The sequence below is a fragment of the Labrus mixtus genome, chromosome 18, assembly GCF_963584025.1.
Source record: "Labrus mixtus chromosome 18, fLabMix1.1, whole genome shotgun sequence".
Classification (NCBI taxonomy): domain Eukaryota; kingdom Metazoa; phylum Chordata; class Actinopteri; order Labriformes; family Labridae; genus Labrus; species Labrus mixtus.
Window position 1 is genome coordinate 18,873,852 of NC_083629.1, and position 13,972 is coordinate 18,887,823.

At 41.4% G+C, this 13,972-nt stretch overlaps 1 protein-coding gene across 1 annotated transcript in view; it reads right to left on the reverse strand.

Annotated features, from left to right (window-relative positions):
- Positions 1 to 900: 900 nt before the first annotated feature.
- Positions 901 to 13,972, reverse strand: part of grin3ba (glutamate receptor, ionotropic, N-methyl-D-aspartate 3Ba) — an 84,228-nt gene continuing 71,156 nt past the window's right edge. Inside the window, exons 9-12 of the mRNA XM_061063341.1 lie at positions 6,427 to 6,578; positions 5,059 to 5,223; positions 3,282 to 3,349; positions 901 to 2,495 (exon numbers count right to left, since the gene is read on the reverse strand). Of these exons, the coding sequence (XP_060919324.1) occupies positions 1,520 to 2,495; positions 3,282 to 3,349; positions 5,059 to 5,223; positions 6,427 to 6,578 (1,361 nt within the window). The 3' untranslated portion in view covers positions 901 to 1,519. The remainder of the gene's footprint in view (positions 2,496 to 3,281; positions 3,350 to 5,058; positions 5,224 to 6,426; positions 6,579 to 13,972) is intronic.

Genomic DNA, 13,972 nt, shown 5'->3' on the forward strand with positions numbered 1-13,972 from the left:
AACACCCGACCTAGGCAAGTGCAGGGATTTTTCCTTAAAGGGCTACTGCTAGTGATTTAGTATTGCATAAAGTTAATGGACGCACAGGAGATTAATTGGAGGTTGAACCAAAAGAAGGGGAGTCAAAACTGAAGGGCAAAAAGTAACCTGGGTCGTACTGGAAAATACTGAACTTGAAAATGTTGAAGCATGTTGAAGGTTAATGAAAGCACTATCATACGTTCTTCGAATGTCTTCTGTCTCTTTAAAAATATATGAAGGTCATTTTTTTGAACCACAGATGTGACCACACTGAAACAGCTTTAACAGTCTGAGTGTCACTCCTTATTATGACTTGTTTACTTTGACAGTAACACTGGAGTCATATGGTAAAAATGAAACTCATCCAATCAGAGGAAAACTAGCAATTCATAGATTCTGTTAGGGAACGGCTCAGTTTGATGGTACAAGGCTCGGAAGTTTGCGAGAGTTCAATCAATCTGTATTTGTAGCGTCAATGTTACTCGAGACACTCAACAAAAAGCAGGTACTCTTTGTTATTTAAAATAACAAAAGAGCAGGTAAAAAGACCTTACTCAATGCTATATTACAAAGACCCAACGTTAATCCATCATGAGTGCAGCAGTTAGCAACATTTAGCAAAGTTACAGTGGCAAGAAAAGATGCAGAAATCGTGGGCTAAAGCAGGCTCAGGCTGTTGAACCAGGCTCACAATGAACAGCAATCTGCCGGGCAGTGTGTTTGACATAGAAGTGTTTAGTTGGTTAATTCTTAAGTTGTTACCATGGTGAGGACAATACAAACAAACACACAAGGTATGAGCGCGATGATGTGGTCTTTGTCTCTCATTGGTACATTGTGTCGTGGGCTTCTTCTGGACTTTTATCTTTCACATTTTTGGGAAGTTATTACTTATAATACTTTTCATTGTTACATTTTCTTCTGCTTGCACTCATGGTTCAAAGGGATGATTGATGCATGTGCGTTTGTAAAATGAGGTTTTAGTTTTCTGTCTTTTGACATTCGGGCTTACTTTGACGTCTCTGTGTCTCTTGTGGCGTTGCGTCTTTTGTGTGCTTGCAGGCCTCCTCAGACGGTCTAAGAGGCCTTACTGTTAATCAGCTTTCACTTGTCAAACAGCTGTGGTTGATGGTTCCACATATGAATTACTTGTCATCTCCATGAGCACTGATTGAGCATTGTTAGCCTGGTTATTCTGAAACTTTTCTCACATTTGAACTTTTGGCTTTAATTCCACAGCTCAGATAGATTTTTATGATTCCATGGACTGTTAACTTTTACTCGTCCTTTGATTGCAGTTTAAGGTTTTAGTTTGGAGTTTGAGAGAGTGTGGAGGGTGAATATTAGGAGGTAACATTGAGTGATGGTGTGAGTTAAACTATACCGTGTTTATTCAGCAAGCGTGCCCTAAACTCAACCCATTCCAACAAAGCCATCTTCCCACGGCTATGCGCGCACCGCCTGTAAATCCCGCACATCGGGGTCCTCTCAAAGACATTCAAGTTCCACTGCTTACACCTGATTGGTTGGTTTTTGTCCTGTCCAAAGTGTTCAGCGTGCTCGACAGGTTAGCCTTCTGTCTGTCCAGGCTAGACGTGTTCCGTGATTGGACGGTAACATTTCCAGCGCCTGGTTGGTTGACTCGACTTCGCTCCAAACTTGTGGAAGTGCGCGAATGGACAGTCCTCTCTCCTGCCAGAGTGTTAACGGAGCGTAATTGGTTGGCTCTCCCTCTGTCCAAACTGTTAACTGTGTTTAATTGGCTGCTCCTGCCTTGCTCCAGAGTCCCAGGACCGCCTGATTGGTTGGCCCTCCCTGTCTGCTGATTGTTCAGGGTTTGCAGTTGGCTGGTCCTGTCCCTCTCGGGGAGTTTCGGCTGAGTGGAGCTGCTTCTGTCCGTGTTAATAGTCTGTATCCTCTGCCTGTCCCTCTCCCTTTCCAGACTGGTGTCCCTGCGCACGAGTCCGCTCCTCTCCCTCTCCAGGCTGCTCTGGATCTCAGCCCTCCTGGCCAGAGCCTCCCTCAGCTGGGTCCTGAACGTCTCGATCTTCCCCTGCAGGTCCTGGAGCTCCCCCTCCCACATGCTGGTCTGAGCCGCCCTGTTTCCCAGCGGAGAGAGAACCAAGCCGGAGGATGCCAGCGTAGACACCGGCCCCCCGTTAGCATGGAGGCTTATCTGCGGAGGGGAGGCGAAACTCCCCATGCCGCCTAGCCCGAAGCCTCCAAGACCGAGCCCAGGTCGGCCCACCATGCCGGGCCTGCCGCGCACAGAGGCGGTGTGTGTGCGCAGGCGGTAGCTGTGTAAGGTCTCCAGGTCGAAGTGCACACGTTTCTCCTTGGGCTCATGCGATGGGGAGGAGTTGTTGGTGTCTCCGGCTGTGGTGGAAGCGTCTGGGGAGTTTGGAGGAGACCTGGGAGGAGGGTGATGCTGTTTCCTGTGCAGGGTGCAGTTCTCTGAGATACAAGAGGAGGGGCTAGTGAAAGAGAGGAGGATCAGAGCAAAGAGCACATATCCAGTGAGAAATACTTCACAACAGGATGCATGAATATATTTAGATACAAACAAACTGCAAACACAAATACAAACTGTATAAGAAGGATCTGATCTGAAATACTGCTGTAAATTATAAACAACATGCATGCTATAAAAATAAGATGTGTTATTTTAATGCTCTGTACTATTCTAGGTTCTTCTATGAGAACGGCAACAATTAGCAACAGCCTACAACCATATCACTCAACACATGGGCTGAAATAGATATGAAAATGGTATTTATAAAACATTTCTGACCAGTCCTCATCTGTTTACTTTGGTTTTTGATCTTTTTGTGTATTATGACATCAAGTTGGTCAAATCAGCAAATCAGTAACCACAACTCTTTTCAGATTTGAATTGTTATTCTGACTGAATTGTTATTCTGAAAATGAATTTTTCGGACACCATATGAATGCAGTGTTCGTCATAAGGTGGACAACTGCTGGCTGTACTTTCACATTAACTTTAAAACATGAGAGTGCTTTCTTTTTTTCTTTCTCTAAATACTAAATATTTTATTATTTTCTTTAAAAAAGGGTAATATTTAAGATTATTGATTGAAAAAAGACAGAATAAAGAACATTCTTACAATGGAAACAAAACAAAAAAGACAGATTCTGAAACCCCCCCCGACTGAAACATCATCTTCCTGTACATAAATAATGTTGTTTAATTAAAGCAATTACAGAGTGCAGATTCCAAAGTAAGTTAATGCCTTCATTACTTTTCATCGAGGCCGCTCAGCTCCTTCCCAACGTCCTCGTACGTGGTGTGGAGGGCTCTGTGAATTTTCTGAAAGTAGAAAAGATAAAAAGATAAAACTCCAGCTGTAATCTGAATTATTTTAATCAATCATCAGCATCTGAATTAAATCAGCAGAGACGATGAAGTTTAATTCATAAGAGCGGTTATTTTAGCCAGACGACGTACAGGACTTGTAAGATTCCTCACAAATCCTGCTGTGGTGCTGCTTTGAATAATTAAATCAAGGGATTGAGATTCAGAGGGAGACCGTTCTTTTCTTCTTAAAGTTTAGGAGAGGTTAAGGTTTCAGTCGCTTTACACTTTTTAAGTATCAAAGTCTTTAGGTTAGGCTGAAAAGAAACACCTTGAGTTCTAATGTATGACTATGCGTTCTTGGATCTTTAAACATGTCTTCAGGTGTCTGAGGAGAAAGGGACACTTTCGCTCTTGATGGGTTTTTATCTTCCGTGACTAACTGAGACGTGGTCTTCTCAGAGAAGCTGAGCTGGTTTGTGATGGATGCAGGAGGCTGCCCAGCACTTGTTACCTTTTAGGAAGGATGTTGCAAACAAACATTCAGAGTAATATTCACACTGATAGTACCATTTCCGTTTTTTAATTAAAAAATATCATCACAGGCGCCTCGTTTGGTAATAGCTGGAGTTTCATAAATAACTAAATATAACCTTTTGATCGCCAATTAGTGTTCCCTTTGATGTTCATAGCCTAAAACACAAGAATTCAATAACAGTGTTTGTGCATAAAAATAGACTACTGTTCTTTTTTTTTTTTACTTTCTATGTATAATTTTTTTTAACCAAATAACAAATTGCAAATGCACATTTAGATATGCACATTTCAAAAACTGCTTTGCATGGAGTAGGAGGAGGTAAAAGAAAATGTACAATCAAATATCAGTAAGATAAATCAACTGGATCTGTGAGGAAAAGCCAAAGAAAGGCTAAATATTTTACAAGGGGTCATGAAGCAGTTTATAAATGTTTGCCAATGTGAGTTTTTAATCATTTTCCGATATTCCAAACAAATACGTTGAGGTGCTGTGGAACTGCGCCGACTCAGGGGCATCAAAAAGTGACAATTGTGTGTGTGTTAGTACTGGAGAAAAATGTGAAAAAAAAGGTAGAGGAGATACCCCTACACCAATTCAACCGTGCTTAAAAGTCACAAAAGAGTCCACAGGATGAGATAAATGCAAAAAAAAATAGTCTCTTTAATGAAGACACGATAGGTGCTCACAGTGCTAAAGGTAAATAAAAACAGTAGCAGCTTTCTACTACAGCAGTTGCTACTGTTTTTACTCAACTTTTTTTTATTTTTATTTAATTTTAAAATATGACAGAGGTTAGTTTAAAGAGCAGAGATGCTAAATTATGTGGTTGGAATTCCATAGTAGATAATCAGAAATAAGTACATTTTGCCCAGTCTTGGCTGTTATTATGAGTTTTCAACACTAGAGGGCGTATGTTACCTGCAAATAAGACTTAACTCCAGGGGGGTAAGGACTTCTTACAAATAAGAGTATGCTGGTGTGTGTGTGTGTGTGTGTGTGTGTGTGTGTGTGTGTGTGTGTGTGTGTGTGTGTGTGTGTGACTGTTCTCATATGCTTGTGCACGTTCATATATGAGTAATGTGAAGGTTAAAGTTGTGCATCTTTTCTCCCCTTCTGTTGTCTCTTTCTGTTTTGCGTGCATGAGCATGTTTCCACTCTCCACCACGTGCGTAGTGTTTCCACTCACCTGGCTCGTGTGCAGCCAGTACTGCAGTGTGTGCGTGCGCCGGAGGCGTGGGATGACCAGGTGATAGAAGGTGTGTTCACCTGCCAAGGTCAGCAAGGCTCCACCCACCCCCATACACAGCAGCACGAACAGGCCCGAGAAATGCTGGATCCCCATCTGTAGAGTCTGGGGGGGGGGGGGGGGGGGGGGGGGGGGGGGGGGGTGGAGTGGTAGTGGTGACACAGATTAGTAAAAACTTAATATGACAGAAAAAAAAATGCAGAGATTGATGATTTGTATTTACATAATTACTAGTCAGGCCGCTCTGTACGAATATGCAATTGATATTCAGCTTCTGTATGTCTACTTTAGCTGTGTAAGCCCATAAGAATAGAATAAAGAAGAGAGGGCAAGAGCGTAAAAGACCTGCCTGGAAAGGAAAGTAGAAGCAAAGTAGGAGACATGGAAAGCGTAAAGAGCTGAGAGGGGAAAGAAAACTGAGAGTGATAGTAAGAAAGAGCACTTAGCGATGCTTAATTGAGGAGCAGTTTGTTCCCATTTTGTTCGCCCACATTCCGCTGGACACATTGTCTATCTCTTATGAGGTTTTCATGGGCCTGGAGGAAGTGGAAACAGACAGCGGTGCTCTCTAATCATGTTCCCTTCACCCGGCTCATTTCTGGGCTGCCTCTGATGGCAATTAGCCCCATGCTGACTCTGCAAATTCATCAGCGACAACAGTGACCTCCTTTTGCTCCCAATCCAGAGGGCGAGATCGCAGTCGCACTAACACCCACATTGTTTGAGAGTAGCCCACTCTCTGCCGTTGTATAGTACAAATGGTAATAACTTTCTAATGCAGGGTGAAGTTAAGGTTCTGTTTCATTCGGAGAAACCTACGACTGTGTAATTGTGTTTTCATAATGTGATCCAGCTTTGAAGTGGGATTTAAAAGGCATGGCCAAAGGGAGTTGAATTGCTGCTCGGCTCACAGACAACAAATATAGATAGACTACAGACAGTGCGCTCTATCTAGAGATTCACACTTTGTTTTTTTTATAAAAGGAGGGCAAGAACTCAAAGTACTTTGCTTTAGCGCACACACTAGACAGAAATAAGTATCTTCACTCAGACAGTACGTGCCTCTAACTCCAGTTGAGCTCAGCAAATAGGCCCGAGTTTATGTGATTGTATGTCTACGCCTGGGCCTGTGTGTTCATCTGTGTGTGTCACTGTCAGGTGTGTGTGTTTAGCTGCCAGGCAATCCTGTCAGTGCCCCAAAGGGAGACTCATTTAGAGGAGTACAGCTCCATAAGGCTTCGCTTTACACACCACACACGTACACACGCTACATGAACACGCGCACTCTCCCACGCGCCGGCGACTTACCTCAGTGACGGCAAAGACTCGTTTCCCGCAAGGCACCACCTTATACCATTTGTCATGTAGCATGTCCATGAAGCCATCAGACTTGTAGCGACTCACGAACTCGGACACGTTTCGGGTTAGAGGAGAGCCCTGGGGCAGACCTATGCCGTAGCCTGAAAGACGAGGAGAAACACACAAACGTACAGTTGATAAATAGGCAACAGAATCTGGAAGAAGCAGCTCTATTTGTTCTGTTTTCATTGTCCAGTCATTGAACATGCTGTTTTAAGTATACTACTGTCTTTCAAGCTTTATCAAATGTTGTATAGAGTTAGCAAACACTATAATGTGGGTATTTGTAGTTATTGATATATGGTCATTAAAACTTTAACTCAATGTGATTGAAATCAAATGCAGTCTTATATAATTTTTTGCATTTATTTATTTTGCCATGGATTTTATTTCTTTAAATTACATAATTGTTGAACATTATAAAGTGAAGTGTGTGTGTGCATGTGTTTGAATGTGTGTGTCTCTGTATTGGCTGATGGGGATCCACATAAATGAATAAATAAATGCCCGAGGATGAAACTGGAGGATGCGGTCTTTCTCGGTGGTTTTCATAGGAAACCACAGTCAGCCAGCCGCAGTTAGCCAAAGGGCAGATGCCTCCTGGATAAAGTTGATTAATAGGTTCACTGGATAAAAAAAAAATTCCAAGGTACAGTGCGTTTACAGTGAAAATATATGAGCTTTTTTCTTGTATAGTAAGCCTATTTGTGTTGGGAAATGAAGCATAAAACCACAAATGCTGGTGGGTTGCCTTTGGGGGTAAGGCATAAATATTATGCAGATCAATATCTGTGTTTATAATGCTACGGTAAATTATTTTGAATCGACAAGAGGCATTCTATGAGAGCTGATAAAAAATAAAAGAGCACCGAGTATGTAGAGCAGGGATGGGCAACTTCGTTCACAGCAAGGGGCCACATTAATTTAATTCTCACTGCCAGAGGGGCCAAACTGTAGGATACAAAAACGATTACAGTCAATTTTGTCTCCAATTTAACTCAACATATGCCAGTGATCAAATATTATTATGGACATACTTCTGGCTTTCATGATTTCATGGCAGATTTAGTCATGTTTTACTTCATGTTCCCGATTAATTGATGTGTAAAATTTTACCTGAGGGCCACGTTGAGGGTTGATGCGGGCCCGCATGTGGCCCCCGGGCCGCCAGTTGCCCACCCCTGATGTAGAGTATGATCCTTTTCCGGATATGTCACTACGTTACGGCCAATAAAAAGTTGTTCATTTGGTGTGGGCGGGGTTTAGGTTACATGTACACGCGCGCGCTGTTTGAACGACTCCGCTAAAACCATGTCCCGCCTTTGCTATAAAATTAAGAGAAATTAAGCAGGAAAAGTATGAAAAACGGGGTATAAGCTAAAATTAAATTGAAGTTCAGGAAATTAATGGCTTAATGGTACTGCTGAAACACACAAAAACATAATAAAACCCGAAGAAGTCACCTGTCTGTTCCTCCATTATGGATGAAGGCCTACCTGGTAGCTTACTTGATAATTACTGGATAATATTGACGATTAAAACATAATTCCGGTGATATCTGTGACCGGCGGCCTTTAAACAACTTCACTTTTATATAAAAAAGAAAGTTGACTGGCTGAATGATGCTGCTGAAACAAAACCTACACAGGTGCATTTCACCTGGCTGTTCCTCCACCCTGGATGAACCTACTTGGAGGTGACGTCAACATTTGCCATGAAGTTCCGGAGGATGTTTTGAGGATTAAATTGCGTTTCCATGACCAGCGCTGCTCTTAATAACTTCACTTTCCCGTTACAAGAAAATGAGCCGGCAGACGGATTGGATTGCAATGACTTTATCTCCATATTCAACTCCAAGCCACGCCGCCCTGCCCCTCCTCTGACTGAAGCTGGCAGCGTCAAAAGGTAAGATTAATCAATGTGTTTGTTTGTGCCCGCCGTGGCCGCTGGATGACAGTAAATACCTTTTGTCATTAATAATGAATGTGATGCGTTCACTGACAGCGCGCTCGAGTCGTTGCTTTTTAAAATCGGTAGACCTTGCTTTTTTCAGAGCGACAAATGTATTGTTTGTCTACTTTTATGTGAACATGTGAGCTCATGAACTGTTCGATGATGAAGTTCGTGAGGTCTGGTTCGTTTATTTGTTTGGTGTTGTTGTTCATGTCTGTATCTTAGTTAGCTGTCACTTTTTTTTTGTTGTTGCCTGGATTCCTAAACTTAAACCCCTAAAGTGGAGAGTCGGACCACTACATAAGATTACAGACATATTTTTGGACTTGAAATAAAATAAATAATCACAGAAAAACTATACAATCTAACTACTTGACAAAAAGTTTTTAAATAGACCAAAAGTAGGCTAAGCCATTTACAGCTTTGTTTACTTTGAAGGCTATATCACAATTGAATTGACCGGATGCATGTTAATGTGTGCCAACATTTGTCAAGCTTTTATTTATGACATGGTCCTATTGGTTACATTTTTTGGTAGCACTAGTACAGTAGATGTATAGGTTAGCAACAAATCTTATATACTGAAACAAATTACAGGCTTACTGATACCAAACTTTATCATTTGGGCTTATACACTAGTAATGCTTACACCACTGCCTATCACTACTCAATGGTTGGAAAATCTGAAACCCGCGTCAAATATGAAAAAAATTGCATTTCAGATGGTCACTTTCCAATGCTCAGGATATTTTTTCAGACCGAGAAGCATCAGACACATAGACACTTATTTTCATGACCTGCTAGACTTGCAAAGCTGATATAGAAGAAGAAGCCATGCATTGATTTTACACGGCTGATTGGTATTGAGCCAATACTATTCTTATTGAGGGTGACAGGTATTGGACAGATATAAACCATCCACATTTAATACAGCTTCTCTTGTCAATATGATTAGGCCTATGGAAATTCAGTGACTTCTGCGATCCCATATTGCACGCTGCCAACTCAGTTATCTCGAGCGCAAAGGCAATCCTTTGTGCCTGATGTTACCTTAGAAAAATGAAGAGGTACAGGTAAGGTGGAATTATTTTTGGGTTGATTTGGCATGGGGGAAAAAGGGAGAGATGAATTATTGAAATGCTACCAGGATCAATGTCAGCATTGAAGGCATCTGAAGCATAGTAAACTGTGAACACTGTCAATCTGCTTGTATTTCTGTCAAAGCCTTCAGTGATCGTCCGCTTTCTGTCGTCCTCCGTTAGCCGGGTGGGTCGTCGTATTCACTAAAATGATTTGAGGGTTGGAGTGCGATCAAGTTTGACTCAACGCCCTGGACTCCATGTAATGGAAAGAGTGAAAATAAGGTCGTATTTTACCTCACTGTGCTCCTTACATGCAGTTATGTTCCCTTGGGTCATGCACTCACTAGCTGTTGCTGCCCTCTGGTGATTTATTGGTGCAATATATATGACTTCAGTGGAAATGAAAACACTGTGTGGGAGGAGACGGTGCAGCACCAGCATGTCGTCTGAGAAATTACTTAGAAGTTAAGCAAAACAAATTGTCAGCCATGTATTTTTCATGTAACCTTTATGAAGAACAACCATCTTTTGGAAATTGTTCCTGAAAGTACTCTTTCACCTGCACGCCATACTCTAAATGTGTCCTTTTCCTCTAGTGTGCATGATAACTTTTGTTAGACTTTCCTGCATTTCCATTATATTTTGAGAGGAACAAGCCTCAAGCCTGCCTGAGGAAAATTAAGAGGTACAAGACACTTCATACTACTTCAGCCATCAACTCGTAATATTATGAGTTTTATTCTGTTTTTACTGGCAGTTTTATGACATCCTTTGACGGAAAATATATTAAAATCTGAATGTGCTTAGGGAGGATACCATCCTTCTCCAGCTTTGAGTTCAGTTTTGTCACCACACTTCCAGGTTCCATAAAAATCCCCCCCCCCCCCCCCCCCATCAAAAATAAATGGTCCTCCATCCTCTCACCTACTTTGACCTCATCACCGCAGCGGCCTCTTAGCTGAAAAACACTTATGGTGGTCTGTGATGCAGATCATCCACTCTATCCATGCTCGCTTCACACCCTTACCCTCTGGTTAGAAGACCTGCTTTGACAAAAAGGCCAAATAAAGGCCACTCTCACTCCATTTGCACTTGAAACTAGATTACATGCTGACATTTCAGCGCTTATGTGTGTGTTTCACTGACAAGTTGTGTCACATTAATAGAACCTTGCCTATATGGGTTATGATACTAAGGGGAGGGGGGGGGGGTATTTACAGATTACCGATAAATCAGCCAATAATATGAGTCGTCTTTGTAGTTTAAATGAAAATAGACACTTTCCGTATTAATTGTTTACTAATTTCTCAGCCGGTTAAAGAATGCAAAGGTCCTCAGAAGACTTCTTTTGTGGCAGGTAACATTGTTGTTTTACATTCTCAAGAAATTCAAGTGCAGACTTGTGTTTCTTTATTCCACATGTGCTGCAGACCGTGTTGAGAATATAATAATATAGGGCTGCACGGTTATGGCCAAAAGTAAAATCACGTTTATTTTGATTAGTATTGAGATCATGATTGTTCATCACGTTTATTTATTCATTTTAGGGACTAACTCGTTTCTTTGTACTTTCACATTTTAAATAAGGAGAGCAACTCTTTGGTTCAATTATGTGCTACATTTGGGCTCATGTGCACATTTTGAACAGACACTCACTCACTCGCTCGCTCACTCCCTCACTCACATGCTCACTCACTCACTCACTTGCTCACACACTCACTCACTCACACGCTCACTCACTCGCTCACTCGCTCACACACTCACTCGCTCACTCACTCACTCACTCACTCACTCACTCACTCGCTCGCTCGCTCACTCACTCACTCACTCACACACATGCTTCTCCTACTCTCTGCCAGGCAGCGCACACAACTCTCCTCTGGCCTGCTTGTATTTTGACAGACAGATTGGATGGACACAGTGGGGGAAGATATCATGGATTTTTAATGTCCGACAGGCCACCACTATACTTTTAGTCCGGTTTCTTCTTGTTAACGAAAAACAAAGTTTTTAGCTCACCTCGTCTTCATTGTGTTATTGAACATTTTTCATCCTATGTTTTTTTTTAACAAAATGAACATGGGACTATATGGACAGACTTATACTAAAGATACGTTTTCATAGCAGCACACAAGTAAAATGATATTCATGTAAACACTGATTTAAACCTGTGACAGACTGAGATCAGCCAGATTGGCTGACTTATATGTAGTTATGTTCCATACATGAATACACCATAAAACACATGGTATCATTGTCTTTGTTGAGGCATTACTTTACTACAAGTAATATATTTGAATGTGATTACTTATACCTCCTGCAAGTATTGAGTACTTTGTCGGGTGATGGTTAACAGGCAAAACAAATGATGTGCTAATAAAATATTATGTTCAATTACGAGTTCAAACCCACTGCTGTCACAGATACAGATTTAATAGCCTCAGCGATATCATGATTATACAGTCAGTAAAGCAAATGATTGTTAGTTATTCCTATTTCAGTGGCTGGCACATTGGGAAAATTCCATAAAATCATTGTAATTAAATATTAAACTGTGCTTTATTTGTAAGAGAGTGTTTAATCTTCACTTGATTGCTTTTGCTTTGGACTTCCTTATTGCCCTCTTAATAAAGGTACAGCAGTGGTGTGCGTGTATGGAGTAATGAGACCAGACACAGCCATAAAACACCCACTTGTTACAGCAATATAATCATATAACTTTAATATTTTTAATTAAGTTACTAATTCAAGTGCCCCCTTTTTCCTCCCCCTACCACTGTTCATTACTTTAATTTCAAAAAGCGGCTCATTCGTGTATCATTACACAACTTCAAAGCTGGAGAGAAATCTGGCTCTGCCCGCCCCTCACTTTGAAACCGCATCTGTTTAGCATTACGGCTCACACTTCTGCAGGTACAAAATGAGATAAACCTGCCCCTCTGTTTGGAATCAAACGCACCCTCTCGGAGATTTATCGTCATACACGGTCTCCTGGGGTTGTTTGTTTCATTTCATCTGTACTGCAGAGAAAGACACAGTCATGCCAACAGCGCTCTTTTTTCTCTGTGTGTGTGTGTGTGTGTGTGTGTGTTTGAGTCAGACCTGGCAGCTGTTTGTGAGTGTGTTTCTGTGTGTGTGTGTGTGTGTGTGTGCTGTCAAGGTGTGTGGGGTTTGCGGACAGAAAGAGAGAGTAGCTAAGGTTCACGTTACTGTCACACTCTGCTTCCTACATGACAAAGAGTGTCTAAGCTTCCCTCCCTTTGTTCTTACCCTCTCCTTTACACTCCCCTTTTTTTCTCCTCTTTTTTCCCCCTCCTCGTGTTCTCCTTCTCATCCCTCCTTGTTCCCTGTCCGAGGTCATTTCTCTCCCACCATTGCTGCTAGTTTCCGCCTCTGTTAGTCCGCTCCTTATCTCCGTCATCCCTTCAATTCTGTTCAGTTTCTGCCTGAATCCATTCTTCTCTTTATCTTCCAGCTCCTCTCCTGAGTCAGTCCATCGCTTTGTCTCTGTACGTCTCCCTTCTCATTTTATTTTCCAGCAGACAGACACAGTTTTTTTCCCCCCTGTCATCAGCCTATCTCTGTCCACATTTCTTTAAAGCACTCAGTCAAATAGTGAAACACAAGTGGGCAGCCATTTGTCATTTGTTTTTCTTCTTTCCCCCAAGGCGACAACATATTCCATCACAAGCTTCAAGCCTCGCAGCTGTCACTCAAACCTCCCTCACACCTACTCGATCACAGGCACACTCCAGCACATTAAGTTGTATTTGAGAACACTTTATATAGATTCCTAAAAAAAGTTGTTATCTAAAAAAAAGAAGCTGATTCACCATCTTATGAGCTTTCATAACTTGTAGACTGTATTACGTTTTGTGAGAGATCTTTGCCCTTGGCCACTGCTTTCTTTTTTTGTTTCTGTACGCTAAAAGATATTTCATAATCAAACGGCAGCCAGTATTTTTGAGGCTTTTTGAAAGTTCTATCAGCAATGTTTTGCCTTTCATGTGCATTTCTTTGGTCTTCTATGAATTGTAATGTAAAACCCAAATTTCCCAACTGATATAGCTCAAAATCTCTTTGAAGCTGAATTGTTCAAATAACTTAAAAAAAAAAAAAATAACAACAAATGGAATGACTGTGCAAAGTGCATCAGTGGATTACTACCACTATTAATACTTAGTGCTTTTGTCTTTATCCTGTTTAATTAAAGTATGAACAGTTAGAGACACTGAGCTGCAGGCTAATCGGTTGGTTTTGATTTCTGCTTTGAAGTTTTTGGTTGCTGTCACCATCAAAAGCTGTTAATCTACACAGCAGACATCATAAAAAAAAATGATACAAAAAGTAATTGTCCTACGAGGACAATGAAGCGTGTCTAACCATACTGTACAGTATTGTATCATATCGTGCCGGATCGTATCTTACAGTATTATATCGTACAGGATTACGGTACCGTA